Here is a 21,813-nt window from a genome sequence, read left to right on the forward strand (position 1 = left end):
CACTCTGTTTTACAAACAACAGCAAACATAATATTTTGAATAGCAAGATAAGAATGTATTTTTTTCACCACAAGAATGACACAGGTGTTGCCACATCCTACACAGTTATTTCAACATATTTGCCCTGTGCATTTCCAAGTTTCAAGAAGGAAGTGGTTAAATTACGGTGGTGATTCGTCTGATTATGTGTTTCCATATAAGCTAGGTATGTTTGCCAGGCAACTCCAGTGACCAAAATGAAGCAGTGGATAGTTGTAATGCTACTGGTTCTCCTGAATGTGCAAACTGCTCTGCCATTACCATTAGAACATATGGCGAAAGACATTTCCAAAGCAGATGTAGAATTTGCAGAGGTACATGTTCCACTCCCTTGTCATTTTTAAAATGTCATGAATAATAAATAAGACAACTAGACATTACTGATGTATTTTAATTTTCCAGGATTATCTGCAGAAGTTCTACTTGCCGTCTCCAGTGCCCGAAAGAATTATGAAAAGAAGTACTGAAACAATGGCACGGAATCTGGAAGAAATGCAGTCATTTTTCAAACTTGATGTAACGGGGCAGTTGAATAAAGAAACTTTAGATATGATGAAGCGACCCAGATGTGGAGTTCCAGATGTCAGAAACTTCAGAGTTTTTCCACGAAGCCTGAAATGGAAACATAATAATTTGACTTACAGGTACTGTGACTATCAGAGCTGTCTTTTGCTAAGAAAAATGAATGTCTCTTTGTAAAAAAAAATAAATAAGTAAATAAGACTGAATGCTATTTTTTTTTTTATTCTGCAGAGGCTCAAGGTAAAGATTCAATGCTAGTTTTGCCCACATAAGTTACTAATCTCATAACTTATAATGGGCCTTTCAAGGTCAGCATTGCTTTATTTTACATAACTGGTCATCAAAATATGTATACATAATTTAGGCTATAATGAATGAAACAAAACTTGTTGGCAGAAGTCGCAGCAAGGTGATATGATGTCATTTTGGTATGCTAATACCTTGGTCCATTCTATTTAACTTGCAACAGAATAAATTAAATCTGCCTCAGATCATTTTAACCACTGCATGCTTTAGATGGAATTATTTTTTACATCTGAGTTAGGGATGACTTTGCTTCGTTTGTTACACCATTTCACTTGCATTGTCACTCTCATCTTTCCATCTCTCCCATTCGTTACTTCCTTCTTTTTTCTCAAACTCTCTTCTTTTCTCTTTATCTTTAGCTCTCTTACTCTTCTACAGAAGTTGCTAGCACTGCCATGTGAACACATGTACTCACAATGCTGAGAATGATTTTAATGAATAGAACAGCTATATGGATTCCATATTGTTTGCTCATATGGTTTTTGCACAATCCAGTTTTGTACTGCAATTATAAATACTGTACTGCATCCTATGTTAAGAAGCACATAAGGTATGGAAGGGGCATTAAACACAACAGAGGTAATCTACTGGTGTTTGGAAGATCTGCAGCAAGCTAAAAGGTAAGGTCATATACCAGTTAAAAATAACAAAAAGTTCAGTTTGCTGTCCAATCCTCCCTTAAGTTGATGTACTAAATCAGACATTGCAGCCAATATTTAGTTGAGGAATGCTGAAAGAGAGTTTTGGAATTTTGGGGTAGTGTTTTTATTACGAAGAAACAAAATATATGCATGATAAAAATCGTGACAATGAACAAATAAATTGCAATGAAGAGCTTTGAAACATGCATGGAATGCATTAGATATATTGCCTAGTCTGTACATTTTCAAGAAGCAGAATGAATGCTGGTTTTGCCTCCTATGAATTGGCAAATAATGTTATGGAATGGCTTTATTCTAATATAACACAAGTTAAACATTGTCTGAGATTATGCAATTGTGCAAACATCTGACAATGTAAAACAAAGAAACATAAAACTCTAAAAGGTAGCACCATCTCATAAATTACATTCAAAATCTATATATTTATTTATGTAATTAGTCCAACTGGTTAAAACTCCTTTTCAGCAGAGGCCTGCGGAGAAAACCTCCATGTTTACATCTTAAAACATAAAACATTAAAAACATAGCCTGTAATTTGTATTAAAATATAAAAGATTAGAAGCATAGCATGTAATTACACTTTTTTAAACTTCCCCAAGGTGGGTTAGAAAAGTAACTCTAAAAACTAAATGCTCACGTAGTTTATCGGGTACATAACTGATTCTAAATCATAAATGTACACTATGCCATCATTCCAAAAAACTCCACTGCTGGAATTAAAGATAAATTTATTGAAAAGGACCACTGATACTGGTTACCATTATCGTATAATCAGTGAAGGTTGTAGCATGAGTAGTGGACAGCTGTTAATTTCATAATCCATAGGATCTCTCTGCTGAATGATGAGATTACTGTCAAGTACTTTGATTTTTTTTTCTGTAAATCATCCTGGTGCCACTTTTTGTTGTCAGTTATTGTACTTAATAGCTTGCTATAAAAGTCACACTTTTGGGTCTATTTCTTTCTAATTTTGTCTATAGCTGTAATTGTGACTCTGTCTTATTTGTTTAAATAAAAATGCAGTCACCGATATAATTACCCTCATTTCCCGTCACTCACATTCTGGGTCCATCTACAGTATCCTGCCATCTCACATACTGTGTGTGCCTAACAAAAAAGTACATGCAATAAAGTAAAAAAGTAAGCATTTAAATGTCGAGCTACAATTTGTCTTTGTGGGAGAGCAGTGAGATACTCAAAGTACTTTTCTGATTATTAAAATATTAAATGATATCTGCATCTGCTTCTTTAGTATAAGGCTGTATTTTCAAAATAGCCCTTTGGTGCACGTCAAAATGAATTTACTTGAGATGAATTCAGGTAAGTGATATGACTTTACTAATGCAATGATTATCTTTCTGTGTTTGTCTGTTCATAGACGCAAAACAGTAGCTGAAAAAGCTTAACATGGAATTGAATACCTAGATAGTAGTGATGGACCCCTGATATTTAGGGGCATTCAAGCTCTGTACCATCCATAGCTAGTGCATGCTTTTCTCTCAGTACATCAGAATTCCTGTCTTTATACAGTCATGTAAAGTGCTCCCTACCTGTCAGTTGCACCTACCCTCAGTGATCAAAGGTCTGTCTGAACAACATCTTTTAACTTTATATTTCATCATTAATACTGGTAGCCGAGACTGAGGGAGTTGGAGATTTGCCACCAACTTTCATAGATTTATGCCAAGGCAGTTTTAGAGGGTATGGGTAAGGATGTTTAGAATACAAAAGGTCAATAAAATTTCCATCCTTAGAAACATAACGTAGAACATTAACTGACATTCAACATCTAATATTCATTTGTTTATCTGTCTATGTAGATATGTGTGCATGAATGTTTTTATGGAACTGTAAATCTATTTATCTAGTTTTCTGTCTTGCTATCTTTTTGTTTATGAGATGCGTAGGCTGGTTCAAAGGACCCCAGTCAGAACCATTACAGTAAAAAAAAATTAGATCGGTAGATAGATAGATAGATAGATAGATAGATAGATAGATAGATAGATAGATAGATTGAAAGACAGATAAAAGTAAAATATATGTGTGTGTGTGTGTCTGTGGTGGGATGGCCATTGTCGTACCTGCATGCCCACCTACACTAAGAAGCAAATCCTACAACACAGAGTCAGTGGAAACACAGTTAGGGTCAGGGAGAACACTAGATTGCAGGGAGAACTCTCTATACATTGTATCTTAATGGCATTTAAACATGATGTGCGTTGGGAGAACACTGACCACAAGGAAGATGTTAAAACATTGTGCCATAACAATGCTCAGGGGTGGGAGAAACACTAGACAGCAGGGATGCTCTGAACAGCGTGCTATAAAGGCTCTAAAAAAACTCAGACCTGGTACCAATGCACTGAGGATACTAGTCCACTTTGCCATTAAACACCAGGGAAACATTTAAGCCTCACCTAAGTCTGAAAAAAAACAGCATGTAACACGTCTAAGGTTTGAAAAAGGTTGCGAATCCTGCACTCTTTACACAGAAAGCAGGAACATACACTAACCCATCTGTTGGTGTAGTTAGGGCTTTTTTTACATTATTAGAAGTATGAAGCTCTAATGCCTGGCATGATCTAATGCTCAAAACAGTCTGGGAGTTATGAGGGACAGTGTGTGGGGGAGGCTTCAGTAAAAATTAAGGAGAGACACTAGATGATACCAGGTAGATTATTTAAACTATTACTGGGAATAATAATAACTCAGGGACAGTAAGAGGTATGTAGCATGTGTGTGTGTGTGTGTGTGTGTGTGTGTGTGTGTGTGTGTGTGTGTGTGTGTGTTTGAATGTGTGCATGCGTGTATGCGTGTGGGAAAGTAAGTGGGATGCATGGGCTGCCAGTGTTAACTACCACAGGAAACTGCTGGTTTGCACTCACAGTCATTAAAGACAATTTGGAGACATGCAAATTAGCCAATAATGAGGTCTTTCCTCATTGCAGCTAACAGTCTATGAATCGGAGAATACAGTGTTGCAGAAACAGGCCCTTTTTGCTACAGCCCTTACCATGAGTGCTGTGGATATTCCTGAATCCCTGGAATTATTATTATGTTTTTAAACAGGAAAGAGAAGGATGCTGCTGGCTTAAGCTGCTGCTTTATCCTTTTTGTTACAGATGTTCAGTGGCTGTTGATATTATGTTTATAATCACGGACGTGGCTTAGACTAGATTATTATCAAGTCCATTTTAGCTTCTCGATTGGTATTAAAACTTTGGTACACATTTTTGTTTTTGTTTAACTGCACTTACAAGTTGCACTGGAGTCTAAATAATATTATGTGCACTAAATGTAATTTACAACCAGTATTTATTTGTCTTAGGGTTAGAGTTAACAGTAGTTTTCTAAGCATAAATAGGTGGATACATATAGGTGTCTCTCCCATATCACACACATAAACACACACACACACACACACACACACACACACACACACACACACACACACACACACACACACCATAAGGAGATAAGTGGCTTCCTTCTTCCACTTCTGTTACTGAATATGCCCTCACTGCAAGACCTAGCATTACAGAAATTTGCTTAAAAAAATTACAGGGAGCTAAGATACTTCAGTTTTAAGTTCTGGTTAACATGTACTGTACTAGACCTCACAGAAGTCAAAAGTATTTCAGAGACAGACTGACACAGAGAGAGGCAGACAGACAAACACAAGCACACAAATGCTCACTTATGCACATGCATCTTACCTAAATATACTAACACTAAGGCCGCACAGCCATGTAAAAAAGTACTCTATAACGTAATACACATTTTCACACCTTACTGGCACTGTTCTACTTCCTGAAATTATGGATCACACACATTTGCTAACAAAATCAGTGAATGGAAACATACTAAATGAAATGGGTTTCCCACACAAATAGCTCTAACCATACCTGTAACATGTTACATATAAGACATGCAGCTACTGCACTTACTAGAGTGATATTTTTATTTTTAATTCCTGAATGGAGTGTAATGGAGGTAAACCTTTACCATGAATGAAATGCACCTACCATCACGTTCCATGATATATCAGGTGCATGTGCTATATCTGAACTGTGGTAAGGTAGTGAATTGCCTGCCTGGAGGGTGGGGAACAGGTTGCTGAGGTACCTCTCTCAAGCACGTTGGCGACCTATCATATTGGTATTTCCTCCTCATGGTAAAGAGTGGAGTTGAAACTTGGTACAGAGTTTGATGCTGATAGTCTTTCACTGGCCTTCTGTCTGACTTTGTTTCTGTACTCTCTAACATTTAAATAAGAGAGTATTACCGATCTATGATTTGTTTAAATGATCTTGCAAGCTGATTTTTTGGAGACTCTGCAAAATAAAATTAACTCACAAATTCAGAACTTTTGTATGGCTCTACAATGGAACCTTGAACATCATTATGCATAGGAACCAAAACCCTGAGAAAACTAATTCTTGAAACACAGAAGTGAAAAAAATAAACTGCAAATGATTCTTTTCAGTGGAGCAAGCCCCTTATACTTCACAATGTGGGGGGAAAGCCACATCCCCCAACTTATATACAACCCAACAGCCCCACAAATTTGAGGGAATCATTGCTGGCATGGACTAAGAAATCAAACAGGCAATGATTTTCCATTCAGAATTGTAATCATCACTGTGTTACTTGATGTGTTTTGCATTGAACAATTCAGGGAATGTTATCTTGGATACCTGTAGATATAATCTTCTAGTACTATATTTTACAACTCAGTGCCCTTTGTAATTGTTCTTTATTTTCATATGAATTCTGAATGTTCAAAACCTTTTACTTTTGCTTTTATAAGTCATCACTGATATTTCAGGCCAGTAAAGCAAACCCCACTAGCTGTAGGCAAACTAGGCATGCCATGTTTTACCATTTTTCTGAGTTTGCCAGCCCAGCATAAGTGGATTGTTTGGCAATACTCTGGAAAGACAGCTCTTATAAAAAGCCAGATGTCCTCTATATTAGGTGACTACAAAATATCCCGGTCCAGCAGCACCAAATATAAAAGATCAAGCTTCTGCATTTATATAGGGTCATAGGTTCATAAGTCAGTACTAGGCTATCTGCCTGAGAGCATCTATAAGCCTAGCCAGAATGTGTTGGCTTTTGCCGCCCCTTAGAGTAGCTCCCTGTGCCTCTGTCCAGCAGAGCCATTAGCTCCCTGTGCCTGTGTCCAGCAGAGCCACTGCAGTGATCCCCGGGGTAAATTTTCTGTTTCCCATGCACTTGTCAAGGTTTCTCTTGAAGAGTGTTAGTGAGGGGCTCTGCCTAATGTAGATTGGAATCCTGTTCAAAAGCATGGGGAGTCTCTGGGACAGGAATCTATCCCTCCAGCATGTCCTATTTATCATTGTGGTGAGGTTTAGAACCCTAGAATGTGTGGCTCTTGGGGATTTGTTTTTTTTTAGGTGGAGCGTGTCCATCAATTCTGGGTTGGACATGGCCTTGTATGTCAAGCAGAGAGCACCTCTGAGTAAGCGGTATGCAACTGAGTACAGCTGGAGTTTCTTAACTCAGGCTGCATAGGGCATCTGTTTGAGGAAAGTAATCCCCTTGGTGAGGTACTTCTGTGGTCTTTCCAGCAGTTGCAGTTGTCTTGTAAGGTACATCCCAAATGGGGCGCTGTACTCTGTGATGGGTCTGATGAGTGATGAGTAGAGGGGCACAATAACCTCTTTTGTTCTAGATGTGAACCCTTTTGTGATTAGGTGGCCCACATAGAAGGATTTTCTAACCACCTTGGCAATATGATTATCAAAGGAGAGATTACTTTCTACTTGGGTCCCCAGATCCCTTATTACATTTTCTGTATTTAGGGGACTTCCACGTATGTGGTAGTTCGTGGGTACTTTGTTTTTTTCAAAGGGGATGACTATGCACTTTTTGGTATTTAGCTTGAGGCCATGATTTTGACACCAGGTATCCGTCTCAGAGAGACCCTTCTGGAGGATGTCTGTATCAGCTGGAGAGTCAATTATGGTCCCCAGTTTGCAGTCGTCTACAAACATGGTCAGCCATAGTCCTCCTGTGCTTGCCTGTACCTCTGAGAAGTATATACCGAAGAGGAGGGGTCCCAGGACTGAGCACTGGGGGACGCCACTTGTAACTGGTTTAGAGTCGGACCTAGAGCCTGCAACTCTCATCGTGTGGGTTCTATTCATGAGCCAATTGGCAACCCATCTCATGAAGTAGGAGTTTATGTTCAGGCTGGTGAGCTTGTCTATAATACCAGAATGGAGAATGGTGTTGAAAGCCTTTGCGAGGTCTAGGTAGGCTGTGTGGACCTCCTTTCCCTCAGCTAAAGCCTTGGTAACTGTCTCAAAGAAGTCCACCAGGTTTAGGAGGCATGATCTGCCCTTAACAAAGCCAAACTGGGTAGGGTCCAATGTTTGGAGGTTTCCAATGCCTCTGTTAATGAGTTCCATGATGATGCACTCCATAGCCTTACAGACCAGGCTAGTCAGGATTATAAGGCGATAGTTCCCGGGGTCCATTGTGGCTCCACCTTTGTGGCTTGGGATAACTGTTGCTGTGAGCCACTCTATGGGCATGTAGCTTGTAGAGAGGCTGAGTTTGAACAGTGTGCTTAGGAGAGGGGTTAGTTCATTTTGGAGCTTGTGTAAGACACAGCCTGGGACACCATCCAGTCCCATTGAAGCTGTGTTTTTGGCTTTGGATAAGGCTGCTTTAACCTGTGTGTCAGTGATTGCTGGGGTGCTACATTCTTCTGGTATGGTTCTATGCCCTCTAGGGGGTGAGAGGGGGATGAAGTTTGCACTAAACCTGTCTGCCAGAATGTTGGCAATATCAGTCGGTTCAGTGTATTTTGTGCCATTCTGCACTAACTCATAGAAGATATGAGAGTTTCCACTTAGGTTCTTGACATAGCTAAAGAAAGCTATGTGGTTATCTTTGGAGTCCTTGGCAATTTTTCTATCGAAGCTAGCCTTGGATGATTTTTATGAGGGGATCGTAGTTTCTTGCTGATACTGATCAGGGATGTCTTTCCTTCTTGGGATTTTACTCTCTTCTGTACTAGTTTCCTCCTTTTATTGTATAGCTTGTTTATGGCAGGAGTCCACTAGACTGGTTTCCTTTTCTTGGAGGAGTGAGTCTTGGTTTTGCTTGGGATAGCACAATCCATGCATTCTTGCAGGTGCTCATAGAGTACTTTTGTAAGGGATTCAGCAGCTTGGACAGCATTGCCCTTTAGCATGGAGGTTGTGAACCTTTCCACCTCGGTCTTAAGTAATGTGAAGTTTGCTTTTGAAAAGTTTTTCATGGTTGTTTCCTTGATTGGGGGTGGGGGTGGTATGTGGATATCCAGAGTGATTAGTCTATGGTCTGATCTAACCAGCGAATGGTTGACTTCCGGTGTAGAACACCGGTCACCCATACTGGTGATGAGCAGGTCCAATATGTTGTCACCTCTGGTGGGAGTGTTGACCAGTTGATCCAGGGTGTACGAGTTTATAAATTCTTGGATTAGCAGTTCATAACTTTAAAAAGGTTGCATTGAAATATTTCTATTCAACCCTGGGAGTGCCACAGCATTTAATGCGAGCTGACATAACAGTTCTCTATATTCCCAAAAAATTCTCTCCTCCGCTATTTTTTTTTCTGTTTTCTCAATGATCCAAAAATAGAGTTTACTATATTCTTTATATGCATCTGCATGTTTAGCAAGAGCATTACTGAAAGGATTCTTTTTAGAACATCATAATTATGCTCACATATTCTCTTCCTTAATGGTCTTCACATTTCCTCAATAGCTGTTAGTTATTTAGATCAATCACTCTTATTTGATGTCAGTGTACAGGTTTAGGCTCCGTTAACCCTATAGTTCATTGTATTTGATGATAGTGTGATAGAATTTAAGGCTTATACCCCTGTACCTGTTGTATTTTGGAGGTAATCAGTGTGGGATCTTACCCTTATTCCTTACAGTGATCAAGAAGCATTGTCTGGTTAATTGACTTGTTTAGATTCACACCTTCATACTATATGCAAGAGATGGAGTATATGGGAATCAAAAAGACGACTACAGGATGATGCTTCTTATCAGTTCCCCACATTTACATCCTGTGATATAATGGCAGGCAGATGTTTTGTGCATCTTCAGTTTTAAATCATAGTTCATAACCTGTCTTCTGTGAATGATCAGGAATCATGAACCCCTATCAACAAAACACGTTATCATATTTGGCTATGGTGCCTCTTGCTCTTCCTTTCTGATAAACACTGATTTTTAGCACTGCTTAGTTACGATCACTGTTCCTAATTTTATCCTATTTCCTCAGCCTTACTGAACATCTTGATTTTCTTGCACTGTGTAATGTGTGCCCATATGAAAAGATTATTTCTGTTTTCTTAAAAAAAAAATAAAAATGTTACATACCCACCCCAACAAATTTGTTGACATTACTTTCCTGCTGGCCTTACCAGCTTCATATTATTTTAATTGAAATTTGTCTGTACCCCCCATTACATTTCCTTATATTTCCTGAACAGTCTTTTTTTCTTAACTTTCAGTGTCTTACCCTTTGTAAAAGGAGCAATCCTGTCATTTTAAAATATTCTATTCTATTGATTTTCTGTACACTAAACATCTTCCCATTAATTTTAACATAGCTTACACTATGCGCTCATGGAAAAGTATTTACCACTTAATTGAGTCCATTTGTAATACCCTCCAGTAATCAGCAACATGCTGGAAGAGACTAACAATGCATTTTTAAATATTCCTCTGTTTTAGCCAGTAGTAGCACACTAACATCCACCTTCCCTAGGATAAAAAGTGAGACTGGATAGAGTGGGGTGACAGAGTACAGAAGGTAACTGATAATCCCTCAGAATAAAAAACAAGTTTAAAAATATGAAGAACTATTTAACTATTTCTGACTTTCATTAATTTGAAATGTCATTAAATATTAGTCAGGATACAGAAGAGATGCTTTCACAAAAAGTAAAAAAAAAAATAACATTTTGAAAAGCCACTACTAGCAGCTCTAAGAAAGAAAACATAGCAGTGCTAGACCTCAACTATTTCTTAGTATGGGGAGTTGGAAGCAGCACTACATTAATATAAGTTACTGGACAGAAATGTATATATTTTTTGAAAGAGCTCTCAGTGGAGTTTTTATACTAAAGAAGATGTTAGTTTCATATCTTTTAAGAAGACTGCTCAGAATCTATCCACAAATACCGCACCAGTCAGCAAATCATATGGTGTTGTATGAAATGAGAAACTGATGAGCAATTTTCAGTGTTCATTTCAACATTTATGCATGCCTGTTCCAATCAGAAATATCAGTGAAAGGCAAAAATTAATAATTCAGTTTTGCATTGCATATTTTTTGTTAGGTAGCTGAACAGCTTCTGGTTAGGTTGACTAGAATAGTTAAAAGACAGTTGTAGCCTGTCTATTTAAAAGCTTCAGGGCACAAATATATACATATAGTTACATGAATTTGGAAACATCAGTAGTTTTCTGATTGACTGATTATACCTTGTTTGATTAAAGATGATTGTTTATGCCTTTTGGCTTTTGGATAGCTTGCCATGTGATTGTTACATAACTGTTTATGTTTGCCTAGAATGTGTTTGCACTGTTTTGAAGAAGTCCATTTGTCAATGAAGACAAAATGCTAAACTTTTAAAATGCTAAACTTTTAATAAACTATTATTGAGCAACTCTTTGTGTTCATCTTTGGAGGACTTGGAATGTAAGTTTTTCTCGTTTTTTTGTTTCTATGTTATGTTTCTATGCTTTCTATACATGGTTCTAAATCAATAATTGCACTAACATTCTCATTAAAATCTGAGGGAAATATTTTGAGAAAAATATGGAAACCAGAATTGTGATCCATCCATCTATAACGCCTTTTTCCCATTTTTCTATATGGGGTCACAGCGTCACTTCAACAGTGATAATCATCTATGTTCACAGCTGTGATGCTGTTACAAAACTTAATTATTAAAAATAGGTAAACAGTGTAAGTGATATTGGGACTTTGATGGAATCATCCAGTACTGAAAATCATTTTTCAAGCAGGTCCGAGAGTTGTTTGAAATCCTGGATATACACATTAAAATGCATATTCCCAGATTGGAGATAGTAAGAGTTCAACATTGCACTAATGCTTCACTTGTACAAGTGTAGGAACCTGTAAACTGATGTGCAGACTTTACAAGCAGATCAACAATCAATCAATAAATAAACAGAACATTTCCAGAACCTCAACATTCTCAATTAACAAATCACATACATGTCTAAAGATGTGGGCTTGCTGATGGTGTTGAGTCCATTCAAGAGATTGAAGGTTAGAATAAAACTGTAAATGTATAATGTTAAACTCACTGATTTTCATTAGACTTGCTGGAATTTATTTGTTAGCTTATGCTTGGAAAAGTAGTTGGATTATCTATCTGAAAGCCAAACTAAACCAAGAAAATGGGTTTTATGAGGTGGAGGTTGCAATGATTACATAGAGAACTGATTCCTAATCTTGGCCATTTTATCTATTTCTCTTGTTAAACTGGTAAAGCAAAATATATTAAAACATATTATATTTCTTAAATCCTCCTGGATTCAGGAAGAAATTCAGTTCTGCAGTCCAGTTGGTTATGAAACAGCAACAGCAAAATAATCTGTATGCCTGCATTGTTTGTAGCCAGAATTCCATTTGTGGAGGATTTTCCAGTGTGACTGGCTCATGGATAATATCTTAGCCATAGTCACAACTTTAGGATCCATTTTGAATATCGGGTTTCACCAAGAAAACATTTTAGGACTTGTTTAGACTAGAGTAAGCTATCATAACATAACCTGTTCTTCTAAGAAATAATTCTGCAAGTCTCCTAATATTTCATTTAAAGTATATTGATATTAAATTAATTTGAAGTTAAACAACAATTTTCCATGGTTATTTCTGAAAGCTGCCACCTTTTCTGACTACCAAAAAAATCACCAAAGTCTGATGAAATGAACTCTCTGTCAAGAAAATAAGACTCATTAAGCCTTCTTGTTTTACAGAATTTTGAATTATACACCAGATATGGCACCTTATGATGTAGATTATGCATTAGAAAAGGCACTGAAGATGTGGAGTGATGTAACACCATTGACATTCAAGAGAATTTTTGAAGGCACAGCTGATATCATGATCCTGTTTGGAAGTGGACGTAAGGCAATTTATTAATGCAATTTAGTTTTGAAAATGGAAAACCTATTTAAGACATATTCTTATTAATCTATTTTCCATTTCAGAACATGGTGATAATTACCCTTTTGAGGGGCCATATGGCTTGTTATTAGCACATGCATTTCCACCAGGAGATAATTTGGGAGGTGATGCACATTTTAATGAAGATAAGGACTGGTCAGCCACTTCTAAAGGTAAAAAATAAGATTTAATTTACAAGGTTATCTGTGATCCAGAGTATTGTTTTTATAATTGAATTGTAATGGCTTAACAGCAAATAATACACTGCAATTCTTATGAAAAAATAAATGCTGTTGTTCTTGCAGATGATCTTGCTTAGTTCAGGTAGAGTAGAACACAGTTATTCTTCTTTATGTAGGCAGCACTGAACTGGTGTGGCACCACAGAACATACGCATTTTAATTTTCTCAAAACAGAAAGGATATAATAAAATTAAATGGAAACTTAAATTTTGTTGGTGTTGCTGCTGTTTCTATGTGCGAGACAGATTAGAAATAATAACATTATAAACTGTGCCATGGTATACTACATACCTAGTCTAGAGCACTAAACATATGCCCTGTATGAGTTGAACGTTCTGCAACTGGGCTCACAGATTCAGCAATCCCACATCACTGGTTCCAGATGTGAAAACATGCTAGTTCTGCTATATCACTACTTACCTTGGAATGGGAATAATAGGAAATAGGACACATCCTGCTTACATGCTGGTGAGTTAGCTAGCACATTAACAACCTGCTATCAAAGGAGATGTTGAGCTTTTAGAGGTCATTCTTGACCACACACAGAACATTTACTATTAGAGTAACATTCTCCAGAGGAAAAGTCCCTATGGTAAGATAGCACCCAGTTATCTTATAGTCTATATGGGGTGGCAGAATGCATTCAGGTACTGAACTGTTAAATGTGACCATGATCAGGGTAACTATGATTTCCTGGTGAACATCAGTTAGACAAATCCCTTTTGGGTAGGTATTAAGCCCAATGAGTATTAAATGAGAAATAAAGAGAAAACAATGACGTATCAGACTCTAAGACCTAAAAAGCAGCCAGGATTTATATCACTTCTGTTAATATGCAGCTGAAAGTCAAATAAAAGATGAAAGGATATGAGGAAGTCAGGATAAGTATAGCACAATGACTGAGAACTCACAAAAATGAATGTTTTGATAACATGATTTGCTTGAAGAAAGTGATCTAACCTTTCTTGTGATACATATAGTCATCTGGCAGTATAAAACAACAGACACTTAGCATAGATTTTGGGTTCAGTCTGCTATAAACACATGGATTTATTAGGGTGATTATGGCTCCAGAATTCAGGCAATCCTTTATTATGTTTGGTTTTTGGTTGAGCTTTGTCACTAACAGATTATGTAAACACATACTTCAGAATCATTACTACTTGAAATATTTTTAGAATGCAGTGATTCTGATCATCATTGTGGACTTTATATTTTTGACGTAAAAGCAAACTGTTTTATGAAAAACTGATTTGTTTTAATTTTCTATAATTTATTTGCAGTCCTCTAGCATTTACCAAAATGGTTTAACTTACTACAAGCTGTACACTTCATATCTTTGAATGAGTAGTCACATTTTGAGAGTGTGTCTCACTATAGATTCTACAAACTAGATTATTAGTCTTATCTGTGGGGTTTATATATGTGAACTGACTTCTTGTTTATGGAGTTTGTATTCCTGAGTAGTAGTTCTAGTGTTTCAGTAAACTTTATGTTTTATTGTCTGTTATCTGACATTATCTCTGACATTTCTCAGTAAACTTTATGTTTAATATTGTCTATTTGCCATTATCTCTGACATTTCTCTATAATGTAAACATTGATATAGAATCCAGATCTCTTATAGTTTTTCTCTTATTTTAGAGGCGATGCAACTTTCTGCACTGCACTGATGAAAATGTTACACATCTGCAAATCTAATGGCAATCTAAACTTCCAAATCATGTGAAGCAGAGCTCCTGACTGCCCCTATTCAATTGCAACCTAGACAATGGATGGGAGACTGCACATTCACCCCAGGGGTGGCATCCATGTCCCTAATGGACAAGGGTAGTTGATGCTGACCATAGACTCACACATTCACCTAATAAAGACAATTGGTGCACTTGTGATGAACATGGCTAGCCCTGTAACATGGCTGTAGGACTGTTAGCCTGGTAACTTCCTATGAAACTATGAGCCTATGTCAACTGTTCTCAGGGGACATATTACTACAGGTTGTATAGATGGAGCATGTAATGTAATGGCAACAATGGCCATCAGTACATTAGCTGACATTACAGATTGTAATACCCTCTTGTAGTCATACTGTATATCCACACCTCAATATAGCATATGGCAATGACAGCAATATTGATATGTCAAGTGGTCATAGAGTCATAGGACACTATTAGTCTGATGGCCAACATCACATGAAATCCTAGCCATTATTATAAAATGAAAGTAAAAATCCATATATGTATATTATGGAAGATAGTAAGACCGTTGTGTGCATGTGTACATTTGTTAGATTGCATTACATTCTGCCACTGTCCATATGTGATGTGCACTACACCATGACAGAATTAGCAATTACACATGCAGTGGTCTGGGGTTGTTTTGCACAGGCTCATGGAAGGACTCTGCTTCATGATGTGTGTATGCATATTTGACATGAGGACATGCTTCACTTCACCCCTCTGCAGGAAGGATGTCATGTCACCAGAGGAATGCGTGGGGCTATGTGAATGGTATGGTGCCCCAAGTGTTAGTGAAATGAAGAGCAATGCAAAGATCACACAATGACCATAAAGTACCAGCAACCAAACAAGCAGTACACTGGGCATGACATGAACATTACACCTGTATAGGCATAGAATACGAATGGCATGCAGTGTTTCAGTAGCAACACCACATGTCTGACTGTAACAGTGTTGTGTTGCAGTACATGGAGTATGACAGTATCATTGTATGCTGACAAAAGCATGTTGCGAGCACTGCAGGGCATGGATATGGAGTCACATCCCTGTGTAAAATTGTCTCATAAGTGATAGTTGAATGAATAGACACTCAAGTAGCTTGCTGTCATATGTAGTTAATGCAAACACAGTAGTTAATGTTACTGCCACAGCACAGGTTTGTCTTGATTCTGACTAATATAAAGAAAGTGCACAAACACACACACACACACACACACACACACACACACACACACACACACACACACACACACACACACACACACACACACACACACACACACACTAACTACAGTGAGAACAGAACCCCTACCTCCCTAGGTACACCAACTAGAGACCTACTTATTTCATGCAAGGACCATAGCACAAGTGTGACTTGAAGAGTGTAAGGCAACCCTTTATAGGCAAAGACATCAGCAGTGTTTGGTGAGTGGAAGATGGCAATAGCAGTATCCCACATGCTGGTGTAAAATGCTCTCACTAATGTCAAGCAAGTGTATAGACACACACACGCGCACACACACACACACACACACACACACACACACACACACACACACACACACACACACACACACACTAGTTGACTGCAGTAAGATTAGAACCCCTACCAAATTAAGTACATGGACTACAAAACTCATCACTTAATGCAAGGACCATGTCACAAGTGTGACTTTTACAAGGCTGCAGAGCAATTTATAGTGGATGACATTATCAATGGATGTCTGGGAGAAGATTTTGTTAGGTCTGCATGACACGGATGTGTAGGGATGTCCAACTGTCAAAATGTTAGTACTTCAGTGGATTGTAGTGATGACTGCAGGATTCACAATTATGCTTTCCTGACTACACACACTCAGCACTTGACTGCAGTGAGATTAGAACCACTAAGTACATGGATTACAGAACTCAGTACTTAACACAACCGCCAGGACAGAAGTGTGACTTTTACAATGCTGTAGGACAATTTATAGTGGATGGCATCATCACTGGATATTTGAGAGAAGATGTTGGGAGGCCTGTCTGAAATGGATAGTTAGCCATGTACAACAGTCAGGATGCTAAAGTTTTGCATGCTACTAGACTGATGAGTGTGCAAAGTGTAGTATTTGCTGTTGTGTTTCTAATGTGCAGGTATATTTTAAGAGACAGCTTTACAAACTATGTGGAAACAGCTGTCCACATTGCTACAAGTACTGAAAAATCTGAATGTATATTAGCATTTTAAAGATATGCATGGTATATAAGAAAGTATTTATTTATTTCTGTAGTGTAGTTGATATATGTGTGAACAGGTCCTGAGATACCAAGTTTGCAGTTCATGGAGGGAGGTAACAGATGGCTCCAGTGTAAATATGTGCTCTTTTCTTAAAAAGTGCTTTCCCCTTGTTTGGGTTTTTACATGTACTTTCATGGTAGGAAAAGTACATGGACAATAAACAAAAGTAATACTTTCTAATGTAAACTTTCAATAGTGCACCACTGAGCAGGTGGCTCGCATGATCGATGGCAAAGTGTTTGGACATGTGAGGTGAGCATTTCTACTGCTCTCTCTTTTTTGCACATAAGTGGTGAGCAAGCATGATCCTCATTGCTACAATTATGAGAGTTTTGAGTACTGAGTATATAAAACACACCTGCTGCTTAGCCGCCTCTGTGATAGCAGGTGTAAATACACTGAAGCATTTATTTTGGAGCCCAGATGATATAGGGTTCAAATCCAGATGTATCTAATAGTTTTAAATATGTATTGATAAGGCAATGAAATGATTGTTTATTCTACATTCACTGTGGGTTACATTAGTACAATGTGCTTAAGCGGCATTACATGGAGGTAACTATACCATTGAAGAGACGTTAACCGTCATTTGACATTGCTGTGTGATGCAAAACTTTGTGCAAACACAGAGGCCAAAAAGTGAAGGGCTTCATTACTTTTTTTTATTTATGTGTGCTGTGTGCAGTTCTATTTTTTGACAAGATTAAATGTGTTAAAATGGGGTATATAGGAAAGTGATGAAATGGGGGGCAAGCAGGGGGAAGAACAAAGGTAAAGCAATATAAGAATGTGCAGGAGGCCGGTAGGAAAGTACTATACATCTTCAACTGTGTAAAATGAAAATATGTACAGAATATTAGCTGAATTTGGACAGTCACCACAACAAAGAGGGGTGACAACAACACAATCATTGTTGTATAGCCACTTGGACCAAATCAAGTATATCAAGAAGACATGAGTGTGAAGTGAATAGCTACATATGGGATGATATTTTGTTTGTGGGACAGATACCCATTTTTTTACATCAGTCAGAGAGGACTGTTGGGTAAGGTACAGAGGTATTTCTGGGTCAGATAAGTAGGGTAGGTGAGGAAGAAGATGCATGCAAACAGGACAAACAAGACACATGGATGGTGAGGGATACAAAAGGTTGGGGACACCATGACTGGGCTTAGGGAGGGCAAAACAGATGCCCATGTTCATCAAACATGGGGACAGTAATAATCTAGTCCAAACTCACAGGATTATCATCATCGTCCCCTTACTCCTTTGGATGTTGGAGTGCTTGATGTCTTCTCCTATGGACCATGAGGGAGAACAGCTTCTCCATCTGGCATAGGCATGCACCAATGGTGCTGTGCACAACCCTACACACCAACCCAGGCCTCTCCTGGCAGGTAATAAAATCATCACCTCCACCAGTACTCTAAGAGGGTATCACAGCACCAGCTGTCAGCTTAGTGCTACTTAAGGGTGCAGGTAGTGTAGGGGAAGCAGAGGCAGTACTGCCAGGTTGGGTACCAGATGTGCTAGGCATTGGGGCTGGAACCGGTGATGCAGGGGCAGTCTGAGCCATTGGGGTTGGCCTACCTCCCTGTGCTACCTTCTTGTGCTGTAAAGCATTTTGTAATTTTTCAAAGATGGATGACATGGAAATGTTTGGATGATGCATAGAAAAAAAAGAGATAAGGGTTGGGGTGAGAGAAAAAAAAAGATAAAATTAGTATCATCATATGTGACACATAATGCATTATCACAATAATAAAATATTATAACTGAACTTTTGCAATTAACTATACTTCTTAAGAACTACAAACTATAATTCAGGATTGCTCAATGTAATCGTTGCAATGTGCAGATACTGCACATATGCTTGGTCCAATTATACATATTAAGTTAACAGCATCATGTATGCCACTTATGTAGAAATTAAATTAATCAATTTTATTTTTAAAGGATTGTACTATTTTATATTTGCTACTTGTGGTATTTGAACCCACAATGTCTTACTACATTCTTACACTTGACATCTGCAGTTGCTTTGTGGTACAGACCGAAGTATGCATGCTTGCTTTTACAGTTAGGATATGCATGCTTACTTTGCTGCAACTGTATAGAAAACAGATTTTTATTTAAAAACTACAATAATACTTCTCTTGTGCTGCATACATACATCTTACTTCCCTCAATCTCTCCAGCTGCTTACCGTGGGGTTCTCTATATGCAATTATCTTTTCATTAGCTGTGAAAGACTGAGAAGAGAACAACAGAACAACATTATGCATACCAGTCTGGCCTATACACAGCTTTTTATCTAATATAAATTTGCTTTATTAGTATACTGCTACCAGTCCTGAACTCATCCAGCCAGTAGTTGAATGTATGCCTCTTGCACCTCTTGTTCATTAAAGTGATGCCTACACTATTTTCCAGTGTGTGGGATGCCAGTAGTACTGGATACAGCCTTGGTCAGACTATTCCATGTTTCAGACTTGTAATGGGAGCCAGTATAGTCCCCCCTGCAACAACCATTGGCTGTGGTGCTTTACATAGAGTCCAGTAAAGATTCTGGACTCTTCAACACCCCACTTCTGCACCCTAAATTAGGCACCTTATCTTCTAACACTAGACATGTCTAACCAGAGAGAGAACTGCAATAGCTAAGAATGATTTCCCATCAATGCGTGTTATCACTTTTACTGGTAGTGTGTAAACCTGAACAACAATGGCAACTGCATTTGCATGATGTTAAGAGGAGAGCAACAGTGCCAAATAGAAAGGAAAGCAGTTTTAGAAATGGGAAGATTGACCTGGCATTTGGCATTAGTTTGAGGGTTGTTTGCTGATGGAACTGTTAGATGATTAAACTTTGCAGACATGTACTGGGGGCATAAATTTCATGACCTGACAATTTTTTGGTTTGGCTTTATCCATCAATAAAACTTTTTTTTATGATGTGGGATTCAAACCTATGCATAAGAGACAAAATATTTTCTTCCACAGCAGTGATGTTCCATCCTTCAGCAGAAGAAGTACTTCTCAGACATATTCATGAATTACATATAAATACACATGACAGATTGAGGGATTAACCGTGTTTGTGTGTGACTCAACAAGGTCCTGGTATTGAAGTCTGAATGCCATCCAATGCCAGATAGCACAATTATACTTACAGAAACATAGTTTGTATACCCTTAGTCATGCATGTAATTCATATGAGCTCCACTGCTATACATAATTATTGTTATTGTCACTTATAATGATGTTTAACTTTTTTATGTCACTTTTAATATACATTGAAATTTAACAACAGTAAACATATTTAGAATTTCCTGTATTAGAACCCAGGATTGTCTGTTTTTCTGCCCTATACTTACACCTGCTGCCACCAGAATAACTAAAAGACAGTTGGATATTACCTTATTCATTATTAATTTCTGTGTGTTAACCACTGTTCAATGCCCAGCAAACATGATGGGATATATACATTTTGAAATTGTCTACTGTCTTCTTCCACGCTGCAGGTGTTCTAGATCTGCAGGTGTTAGGGCAGGCTGCTAACCACTGTGCAATGCCATTTAGTGGGTTGCATGATGGAAAGCAAAAATGCAACAATGTATCCTTTTGGAAATCGAGAATGTCTGCATCCTGTCTGCAGGTGCACTGTCTGCATTGTGTGTGGGCCATTACTCCAAATTTGCATAATGGTAAGCATTGCGCAAACAAGACAGGCAAAGCTAAACTTGTTTTAGCCTTGTGAGTAGTGCCTTTTAAGTTTAATCCTTAAAAGACAATGGTGGGACCTGAACCAGACCCACATATATCTGTGCTGTGTGGATCAATGTGTTTAGCAGATGTGCTATACAAACAGGTGATTCACAGTTATAGCTGATGTATTGGTTGTCATACAAGTACGTTACATGACATGCATTGTATTTCTCTGTTTCCCCTGTAGACGCTAAGCCACACATCACGCAAACACTATTATTAAAAAAAATATGAAATAAACAACAACTATAAATGTTAGTATACATGAAAGATTTTACACGTCTGGATTTGAACTTTCACACCAATGAAACTTCAAAACACAGTAAGGGTGTCTTATCTCTCTTTGCCACAGGAACAGCTTTGTAGCAGAGATTTAACATCATTGTGCATTCAAGCAAGTCCAAAATTATCTGCAGTACTGACAAAACATATGGCACTTCTACACTTCTGAGTTCATATGTTCATAGGTGTTTGCTAGGTTAACCACTGCAAGGGCCTTTTTAAGTCTAGCCATGCGTCCCAAATCTCAGACAAGTTCTGTTACCCTTGATATGTGTAAACAGGGGCTTGGGAGATTAAACATTTACAAGCTAGGGCCTGGGAAATAAACCATTTACAGGTTGCCTGTGTCCATTAGAGACACAGATGCCAAACTAGGATGAATATCCTGTTCCCCATCCAATTGTCCAGGTTGCACTTGAATTGGGTTAGAGAGAAACTCTGCTTCACATGGATGGGGACTCTGCTCCAGAGAGGGGATAATCTCTGGGATACATACCTGTCTCTCTAGCAGGTCTTATTTATATCACAGAAAAGGTTTAAGTCATTAGAATAGGTAATTCTGGTGCTGCTTGTTTTGCAGTTATGCAAGAGGTCCATCAGAGTGGAGTCTGACAATGCCCTGTATGTCAGGCATAGATTTCCCCACAAAAGCCTGTTGGAGACAGAATACTGGGATAGAGCCTCAAGGTGGTCTTCATAAGACATTTTACTTAAGCCCTGTACTCTTTCAGTGAGGAA

General features: G+C 38.1%; 1 protein-coding gene across 1 annotated transcript in view; it reads left to right on the plus strand.

Annotated features, from left to right (window-relative positions):
* The first annotated feature begins 204 nt into the window (after positions 1-204).
* The window catches only part of LOC122802790 (collagenase 3-like), a 143,328-nt gene continuing 121,719 nt past the window's right edge, over positions 205-21,813 (plus strand). The window contains exons 1-4 of the mRNA XM_044072584.1: positions 205-353; positions 442-683; positions 12,577-12,725; positions 12,811-12,939. Coding sequence (XP_043928519.1) covers positions 237-353; positions 442-683; positions 12,577-12,725; positions 12,811-12,939 — 637 coding nt within the window. The 5' untranslated portion in view covers positions 205-236. The remainder of the gene's footprint in view (positions 354-441; positions 684-12,576; positions 12,726-12,810; positions 12,940-21,813) is intronic.

The sequence above is a fragment of the Protopterus annectens genome, chromosome 5.part0 (genome assembly GCF_019279795.1).
Source record: "Protopterus annectens isolate FY-2018-M chromosome 5.part0, PAN1.0, whole genome shotgun sequence".
Classification (NCBI taxonomy): Eukaryota; Metazoa; Chordata; order Ceratodontiformes; family Protopteridae; genus Protopterus; species Protopterus annectens.